Source organism: Zingiber officinale, chromosome 8A (assembly GCF_018446385.1).
Source record: "Zingiber officinale cultivar Zhangliang chromosome 8A, Zo_v1.1, whole genome shotgun sequence".
Lineage (NCBI taxonomy): Eukaryota > Viridiplantae > Streptophyta > Magnoliopsida > Zingiberales > Zingiberaceae > Zingiber > Zingiber officinale.
The window spans coordinates 51,214,882-51,241,611 of NC_056000.1; the positions used below are offsets into that span (position 1 = coordinate 51,214,882).

Consider the following 26,730-nt stretch of genomic DNA (forward strand, 5'->3'; position numbering starts at 1 on the left):
GCTACCAGGCTATAATACCACCCGTCGAACACCGACGCGTTAAATATCGAGACGAGGCCGCGTCTATAAATCCTCGAGCGGAAGATCGACGAGCACCCGTTAAACATCGAGAGCCGCCCGCCGCTATAATAACCGCGTAGCGAGCACCGACGCAATATCGAGACGCGCGCCTATAAATAATCCGGCGGAATATCACGCGACACTACAATTATCCGTATTCTCCGCCGATAGTTAGACCGGCGCTAAGTTCCGCTCAGATTCAAGGTACAAAAGTTCTGATCGGCTTATAACGAGCGATTCTTGGCAACATCGGATGATATTCGGCCGAACGGAAGGGCTGGGGAAAACACTTGCGAGAATGCACCTCGAAGGTCAAAGGTGTGATAGTAGACGAGCGGACAGCACAAGTATTAGCGAGGGGACAGTGCAAAAAGAGGGGGTGCATGAAAGGAAAGCATTTCATTGAAATTAAAACCTTAGGCCGAGTGGCCTAAGTACAAAAAGATTCATGTTCAGCCGAGCGGCGAAATTACAAGAACTACTCGATGTAGTCGTAGAGGTCCCTCGGAATGTTGTTCAGGAGCTCCACCTGATCGCCGGCTGGAATATTGGTGGACTCCGGAAGAAGGCCCTTCGACTTCAGATAAGTCATAGTGGCTGTAATGGCCAAGTCGAAAGCTGAGTACATCCGCTCACAAATTTTCTCCGAGAACTCGGGCGATCGGATATGGCTTTGTCGTAGAGCGGCAACTCTCGGCCTCGGCTCATCCCGGTATTCTTGAAGGTTGCCTGGAGCTTGTGAGGGCCTCATCTGATGTTCGATCTTCTTCGCCGCGAGCTGCCCGCCTTCTTCCGCCGAGCCGCTCGCCGCTCCTTTATCTTCAACCTGTGCCCGGCCTCCACGCTTTTCTCCGGATCGGAGATGGTGTTCTTCCGAGTGGTGGCCAGAGTTATCTTTCAAGGCCGCACTTGACTTGTCGCCGGACTCGGCTAGGGCGTGCCCCGTGTCTTCTTCTTCTTCTGCCAAGCAGCAGAGCTTGAGTCTCTCCTTTGCGCTCGGAGTAGGAAGGGCCTGGGAGCCGCTCGGACCACCTGCCGCCTTTAGTTGCCTTATCTCCTCGTCCGCCATGGCCAAGCGGTTGGAAACTGCTATCTCTTCCACCCATCTCTGAAGCAAGAAGGCGCAGTTGTTAAAAGCCGAGCGGAAATATTCTGACAAAACTTCAACAAGCTTACCTCCGTAGCCACTTGCATGTGGCTGTTGGCTAAGTTCCGGAGGGGGATCATTGCTACGCGCGCCCGAGCGTCGGCCCACATCTCGGCGAGGGGCCCTTTCAAAGTAATGGTGTGCTCGGGCACGGTTGGCTGGTCGGCTTCTGGTAGCAACTCTTCAGTCGGAAGATGAAGAGTTACCTGTAACACCCCTAGAAAGCCTAGATAAAGTAAGGGCAATGAGAGTACGAATGTAATGAAAAGAATGTGTAGATAGTCTACGTTGAATGTTACGATGGGATGGATTTAGATGATTAAAACTTTATGAAAGAAAAATAAAGTTGAGAGTATAAATCATCTATGCATGATTTAAAATGTATGGAATTAATATGGACAAAAGGAAGAAATATGAGATAATATATATATGTATGAAATATTTATGCATAATGCATAATATAGTAATATACGAATTATTATGTACAAAAGAAAATAAAATGTTAGAAGAGAGATTGAACCTTGGATCTCTTGTAAGGAACATGTATAGGATACCAAAGGGGATAGGAGAATTATTGATAAGGAGAGAAAGGATTAAGTAGTTAAGAATAAGAAAGGATTCTTTCTACTTAAAAGGAAAAGGAAGTAAAAGAAATAAAAATATACATAAACAAGTTTTGATCCTTGGTTCTCTTGTGGATGCATGCATGTGTTAACCAAGTGGGATAGGAGAGGATATTGTAAGAGGAGAGATAGGAATTTTAATTAAAGGAGAGAAAAGAGAGAAATTAAGGGAAAGAAAAGAGAGAACTCAAAAGGCATTTCTCTAGAATATTCTTGTCATTTAAGGGGAGAAATGAATAGGGAGGATGGATCAAGTCAAGTTTCCTCCCTCATTTTAGTATAAATAGGCATGGAGGGGTGACTTCAACTTCATCCCCCACTCATTCTCCTCCTCTCCTCCCTTTTGTGCCGAGACTCACCTCTCCCTCTCTTCTTCTTCTTGTTGCCGAGCAACACAAGAGGAAGAACCTCTTCTTCTTCTCTTCTCCTCTTTCTCTCTGTTGTTGCCGAGCAACACAAGAGGAAAGAGAAGCCTCTTCTCCCTCCTTCCACCAAAAGACCTAGCCACTCCTCTCCTCCATTGGTGCCGAGCAAAGCAAGCAAGGAAGAAAGGTCCAAGCAAGTTCTCAACTCTAGGAAACTTAAGCGAAGAAGGTAAGTTTCCCCTCACCTGTGGTACAAGGCTTTTATGTGATTTTCGGATTTATAAGGATTAGAAAACCTAGGAAAGAATTTAAGAAAATTCGGCTAAAGAAAAGGTTTTCAAATCTAGGATGATTTAAACAAGACCTCATTTCATGATAAGATTTTCTATGCTATGTAGAAGGATTCCTTTCCATGATTTTATATTGATATGATGTATGATCAGAGGAGTATCTAACCTTAGGATTTCAACCAAAAAAATATTTTAAAGAGGTGAGTAAGATTATTGTCTAACCGAACTAAGTGCAAAGGTTCCTTCTATGAAATGCTATACATAATGTTATGTAATATGCCATGATATGTGATAGCATAGGAAATGCTAAACATAATGAGGAGAAAAATGAAATTATGTTATATGCCATGATATGTGATAGCATAGGAAATGCTATACAAAATGAAGAAATGAAATTATGTTATGTAATATGCCATGATATGTGATAGCATAGGAAATGCTATACATAATGAAAAGAAATGCATGAAAGATTGTTAAGGACATGATATGATAGTTATGCATGATAAGTTATTTTTGTATGGGTTTGTACCATGGGTGGGCTCCGTAAACGCCCCGGGGTCGATGGAGTAAGACTCGGGCCTCGTCAGTAATGGGCCTCTGAATGCCCTAGGTCGATGGAGTAAGACTCGGGCCTAGTATGTATGCATGATAGGGTTCAAGACTTGCTACCTTGGACCTACCTATGAAGCGCGCGTATTATGTATGTGGTACAAACCGGGATCCCCTTAATGATGATATTAATTTCAAGTACTTATAAGTATAAGTTTTCAAATTCATGATGCATTACCTACATATGTGCTAGAATTATCTGATGATTAGATATTATGTCACGGGATATTATGATATGACTATGAATATGATACCCTTGTATGTCGTATGCTTATGATACCTCGCATGATATTGATATGCAATGATATGAATTCGGTTTTAGTGAGTAGGAAAGGAACTTACTGAGCCATGAGTGCTCATAGCTTACTTTCCTTGTACCGCAGATAAAGAAGCTGGATGAGCTAGAGGAGCAATAGGAGGAGCAGATAGTGATGTGTGTGGTGGTGGCTCGGCAAAGAACGATCCGGACAAATTAATATGATTAGTTATAGAATCAACATATGCACATTTGAACAAATCAGAATATGTGATATTATGCTTAATAAATTAAATTCTTTAAAGTTTTTATTCTTCCGTTGTTATAACTAAAGCATGTACGTAAGTAGTATAAGAACGTAGCGCCACCTTTGGTTGGGTAAGAAGGGTGGGCGTTACATTACCCGTATTGTGCGGCCGTGACCAGGGATCGCCCGGCCGGGATCAGAAGCTGGCGCAGAAAACCGCGAATGGATGGTCAAGCGTTGCATTGAAGCGGAGTGGGGAGAGTGTCGACCGGAGTGGCCTCAACCGGACAGCACCACCGTCCCCAGCACGGAGTCCCGGACGAATGGTCTCGCAGCGCCTTGCCTTAGCAGCCACGCGCCTGGCCGGAGGGTCGGACCGCGAGGTAGCCGCAGCGTGAGTCTCTACCCCTCTTTGCGCGGGGCTATTCTTCCTCCCGAACACCTTCCTGGGGCCCTGGTTCGAGAGGTTGCCCGCCACCACCGCGAGAGGCCCGAGTGTCCGATTCGCCGGTGCCGCTTCCTTCGTGAGAACCGACCATCAATACCCGATGTCTCCATTTTGGTCGTCATGCCTCAAACGCCGCTTCGTGACGCCACCATCACCGAGTCCATAACGATGTCACCGCATGAAAAGAAGAAGAAATCAGTTAGCAATTAAAGCAAATGCCCAAGCAAAATTTCTTACAAGCCGGTTTGAAGAGGAGTCCAGATAGGACTCACCCCAAAATGTACATCACCCTGAAGAAGTTTGTTGATGTCGCCGCAGCACCGGCTAGTACACGGCGTGTGAAGATAATCCGGCCGGTCTTGAATTTCTTAACCGGGAGTAGGAGGTAGACCGACCACTGGCTCGGAAAGTTCGGGTCCGATCATGCGGATGTAGAATAATAGTCCTTCCAATGTTTATTGGAAGTGGGTAGTTTATGAAGAAGACTGAGAGCCGAGCTTGGAACATAAAGGTGCCCGTACCGGCTTGCTTAGGGTAGAAGTAAAAAGACCTCATCGGAGGAGTTATGAATCTTAAACAAAACGACAACACCGCAGAGGAGACGGAAGGTATTTGGTACTAAACTTCCGAGCGGCACGCCAAAATAATTACAAATGTCTACTATAAAAGGATGCACGGGGAACCGCAGACCGGCGGTAAATTGGTCGCGGAAGACACAGAAACCGCCGCGCGGCGGTCGGTGTGGCCGAGCGGCGGGACCAGCTAGGCGAACTTCGAAATCCTCGGGAATTTCGAAATTGTCAGCCAAAATATCAAAATCCCGTTGTTCGAAACGGGACCGCATGGTGGTATACCATGGGCCTAGGGATTGTTCTTCGGGATGAGAAGAACTGGCCATGATCTGGACAGAAGAAATCAAAAAGGAGGTTTCAAAGACGAAGAAAAGGAGTTTTAAAGTCTGGAGCTAGGGGAAGAAATGCGAATTAGATACCTGAAAGGAAGAATGAAAGATCTAAAAGCTTACTGAGAGGAGAGGGATCGAAGAAAGGCGCCGAAGAGCGTCAAAGGGCAGAAACAAGATCGCCGGAACTCCAAAGCACAGAGGGCAACAGTAGAGGTAATGGAGGCAAGTGAAGGTGAGAAGGAAGCGTAAGAATTTATAGGGTGAGGGCCGGGCGGCCTCCACCGTCGGATCCAGGTTACAGGAATCGAAGCATGCATCTAGCCGTTTATTTCGAATTACTTCGATCACATCAAAATATCATGCCACCGCCTCCGTACTCCGATAGCGTTGCTCCACGTGGCAGTCAATCATTCGGAGCATTTAATGAAGGTATGATCAACCTTGATGTCGAAGATTGGCGCAGAACACGAGGAGATCCGGTGAAGGCCATCATCGATTCATTCAAGGATATCTTTACGGCTGATTGGGCGGAAAGTATTAGCATGGATGAGCCGTTCGGCTAGACTCACAGTCCAGTCAGTCGGACTATTCGGCTCCTTCGACTAGACTTGAAGGGGAGGCAAGTGATCCGGCAGTAAGAATGGGGGACCCCATTTAGCAGAGTCAACGCCCCGTGGAGGGCACCGGAGCAGCCGCCCATCCGGGGAGAGTGTGGTCCGACCAGACGGGTGGCCGTAGACGGCCGATCTGACCGGACTGCCGGCCGGCCGATGGAATCGAATACTCGGAAGGGTCCGGCCGGCTCGCGCTTATGGTTGGAAGGCACCCTGTCAAATCGGGGTTCCGACGCTCAGTTGAAAAGGTCATGGACCCAGCTGACCTTCGACCGACCAAAGTCATAAAGCACCCCTGTTTATTAGTCTCCACAAAGCACAAGTAAACTACTGCGAACGTCCGGCCGGATGTTGAGGGAGCTGTCCGCCCGGACAACAAGTTCGGAGCAAGGGAAAAGGACAAGAGACTTCTTTCTCTGACAGCCGATAGGTTTCATGTGTGTGCCATGCTCCAAATCTGGTGACAGGGGATTATGCTGTCCCATCAAGGGCATGCTTTGACTGTAGCGATATGGGTCAGGTAAGCTCTCTGACAAGTACATGCCGAGGTATGGGTTGCTGACACGTCTGCACTTCGGTAAACGTGCATTAGATCTCTCCTCGCTCTATATATAGAGCCTCTTACTTCGCCGCAGGTACGCGGAAAATCACTTTTGGAGCCACCTTGTTTATCGTAGTTTAACTGACTTGAGCGTCGGAGGGTCGCCGCCGGGAACCCCCTTCCCAGCCCGACTTCTGTGCAGGTTAGCCGGAGCATCGCGCCATCCGTTGAAGTTCTACATCAGCGAGTCAGAAAGCGCCACGTGCCCAGCGTATGTTGGCTTCTGGTTCGGACAGGATCATCTGCCCTTCTCCCAATATCTGTATCACAAGCCTCCCCTTCAAGTCTAGTCGAAGGAGGCACAAATCCGACTGACTAGACCAAGCTCAAAATAGAACCGCTACCGAATGCGGAATCAGATCACTGAACTCATCTTGTTACATCGAACGAGTAGCTGCGGCGATGCCGAGCAAGTGGCTCACTAGATTCGAGCGAGAGATGAGAAATCGCAACCGGACAAATAGAAAGAGTGATAAACAAGCCAAGCCGTGAGCGCGACCGAAAAATACCGACTGAGCGACGATAAATTGCGACCGGGCGATAGAGAGAATAATGGACGAGCGAAGCCGTGAGCGCAAACGAGAAAAATACTGACCGATCGTCAATAAATCGCGACCGGGCAATGGAGAGAATAATGGACGAGCGAAGCCGTGAGCGCGACCGAGAGAATGCCGACCGAGCGATAATGAATCGCGACCGGGCAATAGAGAGAATAATGGACGAGCGAAGTCGTGAGCGCGAACGAGAAAAATACTGACCGATCGTCAATAAATCGCGACCGGGCAATGAAGAGGATAATGGATGAGCGAAGCCGTGAGCGCGACCGAGAGAATGTCGACCGAGCGATAATGAATCGCGACCGGGCGATAGAGAGAATAATGGACGAGCGAAGTCGTGAGCGCGAACGAGAAAAATACTGACCGATTGTCAATAAATCGCGACCGGGCAATGGAGAGAATGATAGACGAGCAGAGCCGTGATCGTGACCGAGAAAAATACTGATCGAGAGTCCATAAACTGCGACCGTGCAATAGAGAGAATAATGGACGAGCGAAGCCGTGAGCGCGAACGAGAAAAATACTGACCGATCGTCAATAAATCGCGACCGGGCAATAGAGAGAATGATGGACGAGCAGAGCCGTGATCGTGACCAAGAAAAATACTGACCGAGCGTCCATAAATCGTGACTGTGCCATAGAGATAAGGATGGTCGCGCAAAGTCGTGAGCGCGACCGAGCGAGCGCTGACCGAACGACCGTAAATCATGACCGGGCAATAAAGAGAATGATGGACGCGCAAAGTCATGAGCGCGACTGAGCGAGTGGCGACCGAGCGACAGTAAATCGCGACCTGACAACAAAAAGAATGATGGACGAGCAAAGCCATGATCACGACCGGATGAGGGTCGACCGAGCGACAGCGGTGAGTGAAACGTGAACGATGAGTGCCGAGCAGAGTGGCGAGTGAAGCGATGAGTGCCGACCGAGCGGTGAGCGAAAACGTGAACTGAGAATGCCGGGTCGGGCGGCAAGTGGATCAAGTGTGATGAGTGCCAGGCAGAACTGTAAGTGAGCGGTGAGTGGCGACCAAGTAACAACGGTGAGCGAAAACGTGGACTGAGAGTGCTGAGCAGAGCGGTCAAGTGAATCAAGCGTAATGAGTGTCGGGCAGAACGGCGAGTGAGGAGTCAGTGCCGACCGAGCAATAGCAGTGAGAGAAAACGTGAGCTGAGAGTGTCGGGTAGAGCGGCAAGTGAATCAAGTGTGATGCGTGCCGGGCAGAGCGGCGAGTGAAGTAAGTGTGATGAGTGTCAGGTAGAGCTATAAGTGAGCGGTGAGCACCGACCGAGAGGTCGTTGGGCGTGAGAGCATGATCACTTATAACTCGCACTCGGGCGAGAGTCTGGAACCCGACCTGGAAAGGTTGTTGGGCGTGAGAACCTTGCTCACTTATAACTCGAACTGGGGCGAGAGTCTGGGACAACCGACCTGGAAAGGTCGTTGGGCGTGAGAGCCTTGCTCACTTATAACTCGCACTGGGGCAAGAGTCTGGGACGACCGACTTGGAAAGGTCGTTGGGCGTGAGAGCCTTACTCACTTATAACTCGCACTGGGGCGAGAGTCTGGGACGATCGACCTAGAAAGGTTGTTGGGTGTGAGAGCCTTGCTCACTTATAACTTGCACTGGCGCGAGAGTCTGGGACGACCGACCTAGAAAGGTCATTGGACGTGAGTGCCTTGCTCACTTATAACTTGCACTGGGGCAATAGTCTAGGACGACCAACCTAGAAAGGTCGTTGGGCGTGAGAGTCATGCTCACTTATAACTCACACTGGGGCGAGAGTCTGGAGGCGTGAGAGCATAGCTCACTTATAACTCGCACTGGGACGAGAGTCTAGAGGCGTCAGAGCAGAGCTCACTTATAACTTGCACTGGGGTGAGAGTCCGGGACCCGACAGAGAAGGTCATTGGGCGTGAGAGTCGTGCTCACTTATAACTCGCACTGAGGCGAGAGTCTGGGACAACCGACCGGGAAGGTGATCCGGAGGCCTGACCCGTACTTGATCTGGAGACCTGACTAAGAATTGATCTGAAGGTCTGACCAGGACCTGATCTGGAAACTTGACCGGGAAACACTCTGAAGGCCTGACAAAGCAGCAATCTGGAGGCCTGGCCCAAAATTGATATGGAGGTCTGACTAGGAAACGATCTGAAGGCCTGACCAAGAAACATTCTGGAAGCCTGACCAGGAATTAATCTGGCTGGACACCTGACCAAGAATTGGTCTGGAAATTCGACCGAGAATGGGTCTAGAAGCCCGATCGGGAATTGGTCTAGAAGCTTGACCAAGAGATTGCTAGCGATACTTTGATTCGAGACCGGTGGTGATACTCTGGTCCGACACCAGTGGCAATAGCTCGACCCCGAACGGGGAAGGATAAGCCTTGAAGCCCATAGAAGCGGAGCCAGTAGCAATATGAGGGGACAGAGCCTTTATCATACCTGATCACGAAGTGATGTCAACCGGCTGACTCGAATCCCAAACGCCCTCACAGTCAAGGAGAGAAATATTGCCGATCCCTTGACTCCCAAATATCCGCGAAGTCAGGGAGAGAATAATCTGAGGCTCGACCTTCAAAGGGAGTGAAGTCCATAGCCATATGAGGGAGCAGAGCACCGTGGGTGAATGGAGCAACACCTGTAGATGTAAGAGGTTGCACAACAAGTGAAGGATGCAAAGCATATAATAATAATAGAGTGAAGCACCTATAGCAGCAAGAGAATGCTGAGCCCCATGGTGAAGGGTACAGAGTCTGTGGCAATAAAAGGATGCAGAGACTCATAGTGAAGGGTGCAGAGCCTGTAGCAGTAAGAGGATGCAGAGCCTCATGGTGAAGGGTGCAGAGCCTGTAACACACCTGATCGGGGAGCTGCAACCCTGGTCCCTGATCGGAGATTAAGGCCCCTAACATGTAATCAAAGAGCGAGGCCCCAAGATCCTGATCGGGAGGTGGTACTGCGAGTCAATGATCGGGGAGCTATGCCCCTGGTGTATGAGCGAGGAGCTGTGTCCCAAGTGTACGTGTGGGGAGCTGGGCCTCTAGTGTCCGATCAAAAATCGAAGGCCCTAGTCTTTGATCAAGGAACTAGAATCTTACTCTCTTATCAGGGAGCTATATCAGTTCCTATAATCGTAAAAAGGGAGCAGAGCTTGTAGCGTACCTGATAGGGGAGTCGTGCCAACCGGCTAACGGTTTGTCTCGATCCCTAAACTCCCAAATACCCGTGGAGTCAGGGAAAAAACATAACGGAAAAACTAACCTGTCAGCCAACTGAAGCTCCACTCGATCTCTCGACTCCCGAATACCGGTGGAGTGAGGATAGAAGATAATATGTGCGTCGAGATCCTCCGGGATTGTGATAATAGCAGAGAACCTCCCGACGTCATCCATCTTCACGTTCCAGAACAGGTGAAGGATGTTCCCATAGACGACGCCAAATTTGATCCCGTCCGGAAGCTGAGTCAGGCGGACCGTCTGGTGAGGTGGCGAGAACGTTGACTGAGTCGCGATGTCCTGGAGGGGGGTGTGCTGAGATGGCTCCCGTGCTGACCAAGTCTTCGGAAATCCTCTGGTCAACGCTACCTGTAGCCAGCGACCGGGTTGACCCGACCCTCGGTACCCCGATGCTCGAGGCAAATCCAACGAATATATGAGTACAAGACTAAGCCATAAAATAATGAAATATGCATAGAATATGAACAGAGAACGTACCCTGGCCCAGGGGGCGCCCTCGGATGAGACGCGGCTCGAGTTGTCGGGACCCGGAAGAGCAGACGACTCCCGATCAAGATAGAGAGACGGATTTGGTGACGCGAAGCCGAACGCGGTACAGAACTAGAAGACGAGCTGCAGGTCGAGATAAAATACCGGCACGCAAACCGAGAGATAATAGCGGCACGCGAGCCGAGACACGAAATCGACACACAGGCCAGGATATGAGATCGGCAATCGACACGCAGACCGGGATAAAACACCGACATGCAGGCCGAGACATGAAATCAACACACAGACCGGGAAACGAGATCGACACGCAGGCCGAGACTCGAGATTGACATGCGGGCCAAGACACGACACATATATAGGAGCAGCGCTAGGGTGGAACACAGTATACAAGCAAGATCGGCACAAGGTCGGAACACAATAACAGCACACAAGCCGGACACACAATCATGGCACACAAGTCGGAGGCATACGACGACGAGGAAGCTACACCGGATGAGCGTCCGAGTCTTAACAATGGCGACAACCAGCATAACGCGGAAGGGGCAGTTGTTGCGGCATGAAAGGTACGGCTATAGGGGGCAACCGTGGCGCCCCTAAGTGCTGGAGCAAGTCGAGATGACCGGATATAGCGCTGAGAGGTGCAGACGACAAAGGAGACGAGGTGGGGAGCGGCGCTTCACCGCTGGATGCGCTGGCCGTCGTGGCGATAGTGGCTGGTCACTGCAAGGGGGAAGAAGAAGCGGCTGTCATAGTCGGCGGCGTTCGTCGCGACATCAAGCTGCGTCCACCTGCGGGGGCGTGCGTGCGAGGGCTCGAGAGAGGGAGAAGATGAGGAAGCTGTCCGGAGAGAATGGGAGCAGCGATCGGTCTGTTCGGCGGCGGCAGCGTGAGGAGGAGGGGGAGAGAAGGAGTTCGTCGTCGGCATCGAGAGTAGAAGAAAGAAGAAGAGGAAGATCGTCGCCGGCGGTCGTCGCTCGAGGGGGTGGCGAAGGAGGTGGCAGCGATGACGGCGCAGTGAGGAGAGGGAGGGAAAAAGAGGTGGCTGCCAGCAGCCGGTATCGGCGCCGACAAGGAGCATGGGAGGGGAGAAGACTGGTTCCTCTTGACGGCGATGTCGTGAGGGAGCGCAGCAAGAAGAAAAGTGGGCGGCGGGCTAAAGCACGAAGCCACCTCCTTCGCTACAGTGCCCCATTTCCTCCCTTAAAGGCCTAACTAGAGAAAAGACCAAAATGCTCTCCCTTTCTCCCCTAATTTCTTCTCTGCCCTTCTCCCAATATCTGTATCAGATATGAAAAGTAATGGCTAAGAAGATAAATATGTTTCAAAAAGAGAGAATGAGAGATTGAGAAAGAAATAACAGTGGAGGGAGGTGTGACTAAAGAGTGACTAAAAATAAAGGGAGAGGTTTTGATATGTGTCAAGAGTTGAAGGGTGAGTAATTTAAGGAGAGGGGAGGTTCTGACATGTGTCAAGGGTTGAAGGAGGTAATTTAAAGAGAGAGGAGTGTTTTGACATGTGTTAAGAATTCGAGAATGGGTAATTTAAAGAGAGTGAGAAGTTCTGACATGTGTCAAGAGTTGCAAGGGGTAATTTAAAAGGATGAGAGATTTTGACATGTGTCAAGGGTTGGAAGAGGGATAATTTAAAGGGAGGAGAGGTTTTGACATATGTCAAGAGTTGAAGGGGGTAGTTTAAAGGGAGAGTGGTATTTTGACATGTGTCAAGGATTGTAGGATGAGTAATTTAAAGGAAAGGTAGGTTCTGACATATGTCAAGCGTTGAAGAGGAGTAATTTAAAGAGAGAGGGGTGTTTTGACAGGTGTCAATGGTTGGAGGATGGGTAATTTAAAGAAAGTGAGAGGTTCTGACATATGTCATGTGCCAAGAGTTGGAGGGAGGAATAATTTAAGTGTCCAATTAGGAATGTAATTTAAATGAAGAGAGATTTTGACATATGTTAAAAATTATATAAAATAAAAAAAATTGATAAAAAATAATAAACAAAATTGATTAAAAAATAAAATTAAATAAAATTTTAAAAATAATAAATAAAATTGATTAAAAAATAAAAAAACTAAATAAAAATTAAAAAAATATGATGAAACAAATAATAAATAAAATTGATTAAAAAAATAAAACTAAATAAAAATTAAAAAATATGATGAAACAAATAATAAATAAAATTGATTAAAAAATAAAACTAAATAAAAATTAAATAAAATTAAAAATATATAAGTATTGATAAAAAATAATAAATAAAATTAATTAAAAAATAAAATTAAATAAAAATGAAAAAAAAAAAGAAGAAGAAGGGTAAAAGTGTCATTTGGCAGGGAGAGGGGAGAGCTGTGCAAATGCTAAACTCCAATTATAATGCACTAGTGCACTACCAGTGCCCCTAAATTTAAAGGGAAAAAAAAACACCATTATTGGAATAATATAATATAATATAAATATAAAATCAAGAAACCCAGTCTCATGTTGGTTCTGGGCCTCAAAATGTGGCTCTTTTGAGGGAAGTGAGCCTCACCGCGGCGGCTACCGGCGAAGGCCCCACCTCTATCTCGAAAGAGTCGTAGCGCAGGAACAGCTCCGCCACCAGCAGCCGGGCCACCGTCACCACGAACTCCTTCCCTGCGCACTGCTTGTTCTCCGCCGTCGACGTCTCTGTCTCCGGTCCGTTCGACCAGACGACGTGCCGCAGGAGCGCTTCCCCCTCCGCCCCCACGAATCTCTCCGCCACGAACTCCTCCGCCCGCTCGAACACACGCGGGTCCCGCGTCGCCAACGGCTGGTACCCCACCAGCACCTCGCCCGCCCGCACCGGGAACCGCGCGTCGTGGCTCGCCACTTCCATGTCCCGCTTCGCCCGCCCGTACTGCAACGGCACCGGCGGCTCCATCCGCAGCACCTCGTACACCACCGACCGCACCAGCGGCATCGCCGACTCTAGCGACCGGAATGTTACCTCTCCGCCGGCGTCCCGCACCGCCGACCGGACTTCCTCCGCGATGCGCCCGTGGAGGCGCGCTCCCGACCGGCCGAGCCACTTGATGATGCTGGGGAAGAGAAACTTGATGCCGCCGAAGCCGTTGAAGCAGACAGCAAACAGAACGTTGTGGAGCGCCTCGTCCCGGGAGACTCCGAACCGCTTCGCCTCGTCCAACGCCGGGCCGGCCGAGTCTCGGAAGAACTCCACGAGCCGAGTGTAGTCGGCGCGGACCAGAGCCGGCGGGAGGCGGAAGGAGTGGAGGAGGAAGTCCTCGAGGTAGGCCGGGAGGCCAAGCTTGAGCAGAGGCCCGATCTGGAACAGAAGCCACTTGTTGATCAACCGAGGACCATCGAGCACCAAGCTGGATCTGGCCGGATCCACGCCGAAGAGGCACTGGGAGAGGAAATCGAACGCCGCTCGATCGTTGGCGGCGCCGAAGTCAGCTTTGCCTTCCTTGGCGATCCCCACTTCCATCGCATCAAACAGGGCCCCGTAGGCGCGCCGGAACTCGAGGACAAGAGCGTGGCGGTGGGAAGCGAGGAGGAAGAAGAGGAGGCGCTTTAGCGGCGCGTGGTTGGGCTCGGCAGGGTCGAGGTAGGAGAGGACGCGGAAGCTGCCGGTGAGGTCGGTCGAGGGCAGGAAGTTGCCGGTGAAGAGGTCGCGTTTATCGACGAGGGAGGCATCGAAGAGGACGGGGAAGCTGGCGGCGTCGAGGAGGGCGACGACGCGGGGGTCAGGAGCGACGAAGGGGCCGGGGGGAAGGTTGACGCGGAAGACGGTGGAGCCGTAGCGGCGGATGCGGGAGCGGAAGAACTGGTCGCGGCCCTCGAAGTAGAAGTAGGCGAGGCGGTCGCAGAGCGGACCCAGGAAGGGGAGGCCGTAGTCGCCGGGGATATGGCGCAGTGGGAGATCAGCTGATGAAAGGGGGGAACATGTGGCGGAGGCGGCGCCGCCTCCGCCGCGATATCGAACTCGGCATAAAGCAACGGAAGGGGGAAAGGCCGATGAAGCAGAGGAAAAGAGCATCTTGTCTTCTCTGCCTCAGGCGAAGGCTGAGAGAACGTTCAGGTGGCGATCGCCGTGATCGGTTTGGGCTGGCCCGGCCTCGGCCGGTGAACGACTTCCATTAAATCGTTATTGCATTTATTATCATTTAATGATCTAAGAAAAAGAAAATTACAAGTTAACATCTTTTAAATGGCTGGCAATTAAATTTGGGAGAAAAATTCTATTTTATCCTTAATTTTTTTAAGGACAATTTCAACTCCCTCGTTAATTAGACTGCGCTAGACAAAATAGGTTCAGATTCATTTATTTTAACTCTCTGACATATAAGAATTTATTTTATTACACTCAGTTTTAATTAAATTCTTATAATACCTTTATTAATATCTACTTCTACCCTAAATCGTTAACAATCGTATTCATCGAATGGAGTCGGCGGCTAAAATCGGAGAGCGACTAGACTTTTAAAGTGAAGCCGCATCTTACTTTGTTCGGATCAAAGGAAAAAACCAAGATCAAAGGAAAAAACCAACGAAGAAGAGAAAAAAAAGTAAAATTTTTTACTAGACTTTATAATTTTTTTCCATTTAAATTGTAGCTTTATTGTTGTGCTATTCGAGAAATAAATCCTGACAATATTGCTAAGTGCAAGATTGATCTTGTAACTAATAAATTTAAACGGTTATTCATTTGTTTCCATACATATTCAATTGGTTTTGTTATTGCTTGTATATGTTGATTTATTTAGATGAGACTCATATAAAGAATAAGTATAAAAGTAGTATCCTAATTATTATGTCAAATGATGCCAACGATGATCTTTTCATAATTGCTTATTTTGTAGTGGATGTGGAGAATGATGCTAATTGAGAATAATTTTGAAATCATTTGAGAAGTGACATACTTTCGTGTCAAACATTCCGTTCAACAAGTTCATATTTTTCTCTGACAAACACCCTGGGATTATGAAGGCAGTTGAGCATCTATTCATAGATAGTCACCATTTGTATTTGATCCGGCAGTAAGAATGGGGGACCACATTTAATAGAGTCAACGCCACGGGAAGGTTGAAGAGTAAAAGGTCAACTAGAGGATTGGCCGAGCGGGTAAATATTGGGGCGACCGGCCGAACGGATCCGAGCGGAATCAAAGACAGCCCGACGGGGGAGTCGGGTTTCCGACGCTCATCGTAAACAAGGTCAACGGACCGAGCGGGAGGCCCGCTCGGCCAAGGCTAAAGCAGCAATGGTGAATGAACTGTCTCAGCCGAGCACGCGATGGAGTGATACCTATGCCCGGTCGGAAAAGGGCTCCTATGCCCGGTCGGATCGATGCCTGACGAGCGGATGGACGCTCGGCTCGGGGAAAAGCAGACCAGGACAATGGGACAGTGGGGAATACTTTCTGACAGCAGGCCATACGCAGAATCAGAATACGGAAGATCTTTCTGTCCCATCAAGGACGTGCTCGGACTGTAGCAGTATGGGGTCAGGCATGGTAGAAGACACGTGTACACCTCGGTAGGTGTGCATGAGCTTTCCTGGAGCTCTATAAGAGCCCGCAAACTTCAGAAACGCAGAAAAAGGGGGGGGGGGAGCTATCGGTACGCGTTCAAGGCCTTTGGAGCTACTTTTTCCACCATCTGCTTGCCTGACTTGAGCGTCGGAGGGTCGCCGCCGGGAACCCCTTCCCGGCCCGACACTGTGGAAGCCTCGAAGCCACGAGGCCCACGCCATCGATAGAGAGCCACGCTGCCCTCCAGCCGCTCGGACAGATCAAATTGGCGCCGTGGGAACGCTCCTGCATCCGAACGGAAACAATGGACGAGGCTGGACGACAACACACGGTGACGCTTTCGACGGAGGAACTCGACGCTCTGATCGAGATAAGGGCCGCCAAGCTTGTGGAGCAAAAACAGAAAGCAACAACCGAGCGGCCGGAGAAGCAAGCAACGTCAGCGTCTGGTGGTCGAGCAGAAACACCACCGGCTACCGTTCTATTCCGTCAGGCCCTATTCCGGACGCCTCCTGATGCTGTAGCAGTGAATTGCAATCGGGGATCTTCGTCAGATGAAATACCAATACGGGACAACAGAAAAGGCAAGGCCCTCCGAGCGGACGCTCTCCCGAGCGGGAGCACCGACTGCCACAGTCCCATTTCCCTCAAAAGTAGATACTTCATCTCCCGAATTCAACTTATAGCAAGCCCCTCCTTCTGGAACCTCAAGAGCGGGAGTTTGATGTCAGGCGACGAATCGACCGCATACGAGGAAGTTGGGAGGACGAAGGCCCCCGAGCCGTTCGGCCGGAGGTATAATATCCGAGCTAAGCGTTCGATGCCGAAGGCCCCGAGCCATTCGGCCGGAGGTATAATATTCGAGCCAAGCGCTCGACAAGGAAGACCCCGAGCCATTCGGCCTGGATGTTATCCGAGCCAAGCGCTCGACGAAGAAGACCCCGAGCCGTTCGGCCGGGAGTATGTTATCCGAGCCAAGCGCTCGACGAAGAAGACCCCGAGCCGTTCGGCCGGGAGTATGTTATCCGAGCCAAGCGCTCGACGAAGAAGACCCCGAGCCGTTCGGCCGGGAGTACGATATTCGAGCCGGGGGAAAGGTGCGCTAAATGTAAATTTATACACATTTCGGTCGCCTATGTCCTTGTAATGCAGGAAGCGAAAATAATTCAAAGGATGGACAAGGGTCCTGCCGATCGGCAGTATCGAAGTTAGCCGTAAAGGCCGTCGAGCTCCGACGTTAAATATCGAGAGACGAGCCGGCGTCTATAAACCCTCCGAGCGGAAGACCGTCGAGCTCCGACGTTAAATATCGAGAGACGAGCCGGCGTCTATAAACCCTCCGAGCGGAAGGCCGTCGAGCTCCGACGTTAAATATCGAGAGACGAGCCGGCGTCTATAAACCCTCCGAGCGGAAGACCGTCGAGCTCCGACGTTAAAAATCGAGAGACGAGCCGACGTCTTTAAACCCTCCGAGTGGAAGGCCGTCGAGCTCCGACGTTAAATATCGAGAGATGAGCCGGCGTCTATAAACGTCCGAGCGGAAGACCGTCGAGCTCCGACGTTAAATATCGAGAGACGAGCCGGCGTCTATAAACCCTCCGGGCGGAAGACCGTCGAGCTCTACGTTAAATATCGAGAGACGAGCCGGTGTCTATAAACGTCCGAGCGGAAGACCGTCGAGCTCCGACGTTAAATATCGAGAGACGAGCCGGCGTCTATAAACCCTCCGAAGGAAGACCGCCGAGCCCGACGTTAAATATCGAGAGACGAGCCGCGTCTATAAACCCTCCGAAGGAAGACCGCCGAGCTCCGACGTTAAAAATCGAGACACGAGCCGCCTATAAACCCTCCGAGCGGAAGGCCGCCGAGCTCCGACGTTAAATATCGAGACGAGCCGCGTCTATAAATGTCCGAGCGGAAGACCGTCGAGCACCTACGTTAAATATCGAGAGACGAGCCGGCGTTTATAAACCCTCCGGCGGAAGGCCGTCTCCGACGTTAAATATCGAGAGACGAGCCGGCGTCTATAAACCCTCCGAGCGGAAGATCGTCGAGCTCCGACGTTAAATATCGAGAGACGAGCCGGCGTCTATAAACCCTCCGAGCGGAAGACCGTCGAGCTCCGACGTTAAATATCGAGAGACGAGCCGGCGTCTATAAACCTCCGAGCGGAAGACCGTCGAGCTCCGACGTTAAATATCGAGAGACGAGCCGGCGTCTATAAACGTCCGAGCGGAAGACCGTCGAGCTCCGACGTTAAATATCGAGAGACGAGCCGGCGTCTATAAACGTCCGAGCGGAAGACCGTCGAGCTCCGACGTTAAATATCGAGAGACGAGCCGGCGTCTATAAACCCTCCGAGCGGAAGACCGTCGAGCTCTGACGTTAAATATCGAGAGACGAGTCGGCGTCTATAAACGTCCGATCGGAAGACCGTCGAGCTCCGACGTTAAATATCGAGAGACGAGCCGGCGTCTATAACCCTCCGAGCGGAAGACCGTCGAGCTCCGACGTTAAATATCGAGAGATGAGCCGGCGTCTATAAACCCTCCGAGCGGAAGACCGTCGAGCTCCGACGTTAAATATCGAGAGACGAGCCGGCGTCTATAAACGTCCGAGCGAAAGACCGTCGAACTCCGACGTTAAATATCGAGAGACGAGTCGGTGTCTATAAACGTCCGAGCGGAAGACCGTTGAGCTCCGACGTTAAATATCGAGAGACGAGCCGGCGACTATAAACACACCGGGCGGACGACGGATCCGAAGGATGTCGGCGTTGACTGAAGTCATAGCTACCCCCAGGGGGGCGAGCGGAGGATAAATTCATAGAGACAGCGCTCAGCGTGACCGTCGGTCCAGTCAGTCGGACTAATCGCCTCCTTCGACTAGACTTGAAGGGGAGGCAAGTGATCCGGCAGTAAGAATGGGGGACCACATTTAATAGAGTCAACGCCACGGGAAGGTTGAAGAGTAAAAGGTCAACCAGAGGATTGGCCGAGCGGATAAATATTGGGGCGACCGGCCGAACGGATCCGAGCGGAATCAAAGACAGCCCGACGGGGGAGTCGGGTTTCCGACGCTCATCGTAAACAAGGTCAACGGACCGAGCGGGAGGCCCGCTCGGCCAAGGCTAAAGCAGCAATGGTGAATGAATTGTCTCAGCCGAGCACGCGATGGAGTGATACCTATGCTCGGTCGGAAAAGGGCTCCTATGCCCGGTCGGATCGATGCTTGACGAGCGGATGGACGCTCGGCTCGGGGAAAAGCAGACCAGGAAATGGGACAGTGGGGAATACCTTCTGACAGCAGGCCATACGCAGAATCAGAATACGGAAGATCTTTCTGTCCCATCAAGGGCGTGCTCGGACTGTAGCAGTATGGGGTCAGGCATGGTAGAGGACACGTGTACACCTCGGTAGGTGTGCATGAGCTTTCCTGGAGCTCTATAAGAGCCCACAAACTTCATAAACGCAGAAAAAGGGGGGGAGCTATCGGTACGCGTTCAAGGCCTTTGAAGCTACTTTTTCCACTATCTGCTTGCCTGACTTGAGCGTCGGAGGGTCGCCGGCGGGAACCCCTTCTCGGCCCGACTTTTGTGCAGGTCCGCCGAAGCTTCGTACGATTAGCCGGAGGCCCACGTCATCGATTAGGAGAGCGCCACGTGCCCAGCGTCCGTTGATTCAGCGTTCGGACAGGATCAGTATTGTTTGAGGCATTTAATAGATAATTTTATGAAACAGGTAAATTAATTACTTACTTTTATCTAGAAAATTTTACTTTAATTTTTATACTAATACATGCTTTGAGGGTAATTTACAAATGTTTTGAATCTGAAATGTTTTTTGTTTTTGTCATTCTAAGTGTTACGAAGTTATCCAAAATATAACAAAAAACAATGGTCTTTAGTATTTTAGAAAGTTGTGTATGCTCCATTTTTGCAAGGGCATGAACAACATATAAACAATATCATACACTCCATGCTACTTACCATAGGGTTTATTGCACATTCTTAGCCACAAAGTTAGACAAATGTTTTGTTTCTTGGTGATAGATGGGGTATTATGAATAATAATATAAATGAGTGTTGGAATAATTCAGTTAAACTAGCTTGCTATCTCCCTATTGTGGCTATAATGGATCACATATGCATGCAAATCATGAACATGATGCACCTGTGACATGAATCAACATTAGCAATGAGTAAGGAATTAAGTCTGAGAAAGGAAAAGACTATTACTAGTGTTTATCTTGAATCTTGAAATTTAAGAGTGCATTAATTGGAAATTTGAGATAGTTGATGGTGAAATTTTTTTTGCTATTGATTTAATAGATAAGAGTTGTTCATGCAGCGCTTGGCAGATCAATAAGCTTCCAACAAGTACGCTTGTGCCACTATTGAGTTGAAATCATTGTTGTATGATTTTGTGACAAGTATATCAAGACTGGAATGTGTCGCCAAGCATACAAAGGAATTATTAATCCAATCCTAACTTTTAACATTAATGAGTCAAATCTTGATGAAGGAAATATAATAAATGCTCCTGATGTGCGCAATCATTCAGGTCATAGGAGGACTAAGAGGATATCATCTCAAGTTGAAACACATATATCAAAGTGTAGTCGTTGTCATACAAAAGGCCACAATAGACACAACTGCAAAGAAGCTATAAACTAGCTGTATTTATTTGTTTCATTAAAATGGTGTTTCAATGTTTTAACTTGCCCATTTGTTATTAAATATATCGCATTTAGTCTTTTTGTAATCTTACTCTATATTTTTTTGGGGTAGCCTGATATATTACTTTTTACTCTTATGCAGGAAAAAGAGATTGCTAGAAGGGGAATCAAGCATGGTCTTATGTTTGAGATGACATACATGTTCAAATGGCAACATTGGTGATTTATGTATTTTTCGATGGTTCTCTTTTTAAAAATAGTGTGCAAGACTTGTTTTGTCTCAACTATATAGTCGTTGTAGTATACTATGATGTATTGTATTTTTATATGTGGTTGTATGGTGGGAACTTATGGTTGTGTTTAGGGTTTATGTTGACTTTGTATCATTTATGGTGGGAACTTATGGTTGTGTTTGGGGTTTATGTAGACTATGTATCATGTATTAGTTATTGTTGTGTTTGTGGATAATATTAGACACTTAAATAATATGTGTTTGTATTTTGATATTATATGTGTTTTGGTTGAAGCGGAGGGTTTATGGATAGCCAATTCATATCCAATTTTGGCCAGAAACTTGAGTACAAATTTTGATAAATTAGGTATATAAAATGCAAGGATGAATGCAAATATTGAGAAATTAGGTATATAATAATAATCAATAATTAACTAATATATGGTACCATGAGCATGTTAAATTAACCTTTCCCCGTATATGATATATAATAATGTTCCCTCAATAAGCATGTGTTATACAATGTGCCATCCATTTTGTCATAAAGTTTGGATCTCGGTACCATTTTTAACTTTAGGTACCATTTAATGAAACATGATACCAAATTAATATAATATGGGACCAATTTAAATACAATTATGCAAATTCTCAGTACATATTTTACTTACTATAACGGTAAATTGTCTTTAAATCTCCAAGCATAACTCCAACTCTCTTGTTAGTCCCTTGGTCAGAAAACATATGTTCCCACTAATATGATATCATTTGTTAATAATTAGGTACAAATTATGCAAATTCTCCATACCTAAATGTTGTTCAATTATACTCAATTAAATTACATACATACTTGAATTTGAATATAGTGTATGTAATCAATTAGTGTTGTTTCGTGAGGACCACAATATTATAATTAGTTCCTAACTTGCATCCAAATGTACCTGATAAGCTACAAATAGTACTGTAATCGTGTACATATATATCTGAATTGGAGTTAATTGTACTTAATTTCTTGAGACAACGAGACCTATTAAGGGAGTCTTATACCTGAATACTTAAATTTTATACAATTATACTTAATTAAATTGCACACGTACTTGAATTTGGATATTTAGTACCTAATAAAATAGATTATATACCTTGATCGAGATTGTGAAATAATAAGTCGGGCAATAGTGTCATTGACCTTAATCCCCCTAAAAATAATCGTCCATAGCAGTTCTATTGACAACAACATCATATTAATTAGTAGGGACCACAACATTCTAATTAGTGTCTAACTTGTATCCAAATGTACCCGATAACTTATAAATAACACTATTTTTGTGTACATATATACCTGAATTGGAGTCAATCTTACTCGATTTCTTAAGACAATGAGATTTATCGAAGGAGTCTTATACTTCGATACTCAAATTTTCTATAATTATACTCCATTAAATTACATACATACTTGAATTTGGATATCTAGTTCCTAATAAAGTGAATTATATACCTTGATCAGGAATGTGAAACAATAAGTCTATTGTACCCAATTGGAGTCAATTGTACCCAATTTCTTGAGGCAATGAGACTAATTGAGAGAGTCTCGTCCATAGTGGTTCTATTGACCATAACATTCAATTAGTGTCTAACTATATCCAAATGTACCCCATAATATACAGACTATTATTGTGTGTATATATACATTAATTGGAGTTAATTATGCTCTAATTTTTTAGGCATCAAAACCTACTGAAATATATCCAATTAAATTTTATCTAGACTCGATTTTAAATATTTTGTACCTAATTATACCAACAAACAAAAAATTAACAACAATTTTTACAACAATTTCTTGATCACTAAGTCATGTCTGTCATCAATATTATACTTGTTGACATCAGTACTACATCTGTTTTATCATAAAAAAACCAACAATACAAAACTTTATACAAAGGCAAAATTCAAACTCCCATCGTACTTCATCTATTTTATCATAAGAAATAAAAGACAAGATAAATTAATCAAATATATTTTTTCAGCAATCTATTATCATTTGATAATATAGTTGATGCAACACGAGCCCTATAAGTGCTCATCTTTACATCATTTACCACAATCTATCGTTGCACCTGGATGATGATACTATTCTCTCAATACCTCATGATTGCCTATGACTCTGGGGTCATGGTGTCATGGTAGGACATCCAGATTATCACCTAGGCACCCGTGGTTCGAACCCCAAACTACGATATTAAGACTTATTGGAGTAGAATATTGTCAAGCTCACATAAACTTTAGTCATCCCAACTGCAAATGAATCATGATTTGAATTCTATACTCTGAAATTACCTTCAGATGATTTAAAAACCAACAAATACCAATGCTACCTGTCATTAATTGGGAAAATGATATATCTGCATCTTCTAAATAGATCTTCATTCACTTCCTTCAATCTACCCCTGGTCGTGGATGTCAACCTCGAAAGAAAAGCTCCATAATCTAGGTTGCATATTTGCCTATGTTTATCGTATAGCTCCAAGTGTTGAAACACTTCTTACTATACATTCAAAACAAGATATAATCATGTATCTTGATCTAATAAGAAGTAAAATCAAATATCAATGGTCGAATATTTAAATTGGCTATGAACCTACACAGTTGTGTCCATATAGTAAATCTCAAATCCAATAGTTAGACTGTGCTTTTGTATAATCCTCACAAAAACATTTATGATTTAACTTCCAACAGGCTCACCAAACAAAAAATAATGAAATATAGATCTAATTAAGCTCAGGAACTCATTTTGCCAAATGACAACACTATAGGAAGAGAAAAATAATTTTCATTATAAAATTTGAGAAAGAAGTGTTACAAAAAAAATTAACATATCAAAAATAAACGTACTCAAATTCCTCCATAGAGAGAAAGTCTATCAACAACTTTCTCTTTTCTTCATATGCTTCTTCATACCCACAAAAATCGGCTCTCCCTTTATATGAATCATTTTAGTCTTGGCAGGACTCTTGTTGTCCTGGTCCTCAACATCTACCATAAAATTTACCTATGTGACTACATGGTTAGCAACAATATAAAACTATTAGATTTCAAAATAAAGAATCAAGGATTTATTCTCCATCTACCTTTTTTTTCCCTTCCTCTTGCATTTTGGTGTTGAGCTAGGTAGAGTCACAAACATCGATGCCTTTCTTTTTGGCACACGATCAACCCTAGTCCTCACAGTATCCACAATAAAAAATTGAAAAAGGCTAATCTTATATGCTTTTGAAGTAGCAATGTCACTACCAGAAATGTGATCTTCTTCCAATCCACCACCATTGTGCCTCTCATCAATTGAAGCATTGCTGGAATTAGAGTCTACAAATCCTGTGTTTTCTCTATCCAATTGAGAAAGAACATTTTTTACTATCAAATCAGCCTCATCATCAAAGTTAGCAATTTGCCCAACGTTCACTTCCACATTCACATAGCCAAGAAACCCAGCAGGTTCATTCTCACCACCAACTTCAACCTCAACATTCTTATTATCTTCAAAATATTTCTCACTATCTAAATCTTCACTAACTTTTTCTACCTCCTTATCATTACTCTTATCTGCACCACTTGGTTCAATCATCCTCATCGTATTATCAAATCCAAAACATCTCACACAATGTTACACTTGAAAAATAAGAGTAATATAGTAAAAAACTGTCTATCATCATTACTTAACATAATACTTTCATTATTTCTATATTTATCGAAGAACTTCCTTGCTTGCCACTTAACAGTATCTTATCCTCCGGAAATAGTACTATATCCAACACCTTTACACAATTATAAATAAAACATCACTTCTACAATCATATTTACAAAAGAATATATTAAAAACATAGCAACTTACCCTAGTAAAGTCAATGACTGTAAATAATCTCTCAGCAACATCATGTTTGATTGAAATCTTACTATGTTCCCAGCGAAACAACCGGGTGAAACAACATAAAGAACGTGCATGTCCAAATGAAAGAATTCTTTAATATAACCATGCCTAAATACATAAAGAGATTAATATAATAATATGAAACATATCAAAATCATAATTCAAAATTTTAAAACTCACCATCAAGCCAACAGTACAATCGTCTACATTATTTTGTAGGATCAATGCGCTAGAGGGGGGGGGGGGGGTGAATAACGCTCGTGGGGTTTTCACTTTTTTTTTTTTGTAAAACACAGAACGCGTAATGGAAATAAAGAAACTAAGTAAAGGAAGAAAACAAAGAACCAAGTTGACACGAGTTGATTTTACTTAGTTCAGAGCCTGTGATGATTCATACTCCAAGGCCCGCGATCGACGATCGCTTACGTTAGACAATTCACTATCAATTCGTAAATTACAAGTACAAAGATGAATACAATAAGATTATAATTTAAGTATTATAAACAAAAATTATATCAATGACTTATGAATTTAGAAAGTCGTGCTTTTGATCGTTGGAGTCATGTTGTAGAGTTGTAGAGTCGTCTTTGAAGCAACGCACAAGAGAGAGATCTCAATTCAAGTTCTATTTTGCTCTCCAGCTGAATACTACTTTTATAAGTTGTTGAAGGCGCCTCCAGCTGTATATTTTATCCCATTCTCCTCGGTCGTGATAAACACCGCATTCTGTGAAGTTTATCCCTTTGAAGGCACCTCCAAGAGCTCCAAGGCGCCTCCAATGCTCCATGGTACTTTCCATGTGCTCTAGGACACCTCCCCATGGTGAAAACCTTATCCCCAAGGTTTATTTGTGCGAGGGCGCCTTAGCCCTCTCCAACGTGCCTCCGCGCCATTTAAGTACTTGCAAGGCATGTTAGTCCAAATACCAAAGATACCTTATAAAACAAAGTTAGCATAATAAAATATGATTATTGACTTTAGATTTCCTTAAACCCCTAGGTTGAATCAACGTCTACTATTCCCTCAATGAGGAATGCGTCCTTACCTACTTCTCTCGGGAGAGTTTATCTTTTGCCAAATAACTTTAGATCGTTTGGACTTTTGCTCAATATTTGAGACTTCAGGACTTTCACCTAGTGTCTTCGACCCTAGGATTTCTAGCATGGTGTTCAAGACCTCCAGGACATTCACCTAGTATCCTCGACCCTAGGATTTTTGTCCGACATCCTTGACCTACCAAGACTTCGCCCAGTCCCACGGACTGAGACTTTATTGACTAGTCGCAACTAAGACTTCCTAGCCTTAACTAGGACTTTAACAGTACCTAAGATCACTTAGTTAGACTTATTAGAATAACAGCACAGCTTAATTTTGAATATTTGACAATATTAAAACTCAAGTTAGATTATCTAGTGCTTCCAACACTAACACATTTTGCCCCCAATCTTTCCTTTGCCATTACCGCTATCATATCTCTTTCGATTCTTAAATTGAAAAAGATAAAATACGAACATAGTCATAAAATTGTAATTTAAACATTTTATTCGAACTAGTAGAATTGACACCTTAAAAAATTAGAACAGTTTATCCATTCATATCATAAAGTATAAACCCTAAAAATTTTGGGGTATTAAATGCTTAAATTAGGTACATTACTCAGTTTATTGATAATTTACTACAAAAACTCACATATCTTATTCATTTTTTGAATTGAAGAAGATGCAATACAAACTCATTCATAAAATTATAATTCAAACACTGAAACTTAATTTTATTCAACCTAAGAAAATCGACAACACCCATGAACTAAAGTTTTAATTTTTCACACCCTTGTATAGAAACATACACAAATAATAATCTTAATTTTATCCTACAAACAAGAATAATAAATCAATTGAAATTTAGGGTACAAAAACATAATTTACCTTCTACTCAAATACG

General features: G+C 45.7%; 1 protein-coding gene across 1 annotated transcript; it reads right to left on the reverse strand.

The window, feature by feature from the left end:
- Positions 1-12,796: 12,796 nt before the first annotated feature.
- LOC122009031 (allene oxide synthase 1, chloroplastic-like) lies at positions 12,797-14,571 on the reverse strand. The gene has a single exon (XM_042564986.1). The coding sequence runs from the start codon at positions 14,465-14,467 to the stop codon at positions 12,944-12,946; it is 1,524 nt and encodes a 507-aa protein (XP_042420920.1). The 5' UTR covers positions 14,468-14,571; the 3' UTR covers positions 12,797-12,943.
- Positions 14,572-26,730: the final 12,159 nt, after the last annotated feature.

Excerpts from the sequence above, each read along its gene's own strand:
- LOC122009031 (XM_042564986.1), bottom strand. The coding sequence starts at position 14,467 with ATGCTCTTTTCCTCTGCTTCATCGGCCTTTCCCCCTTCCGTTGCTTTA.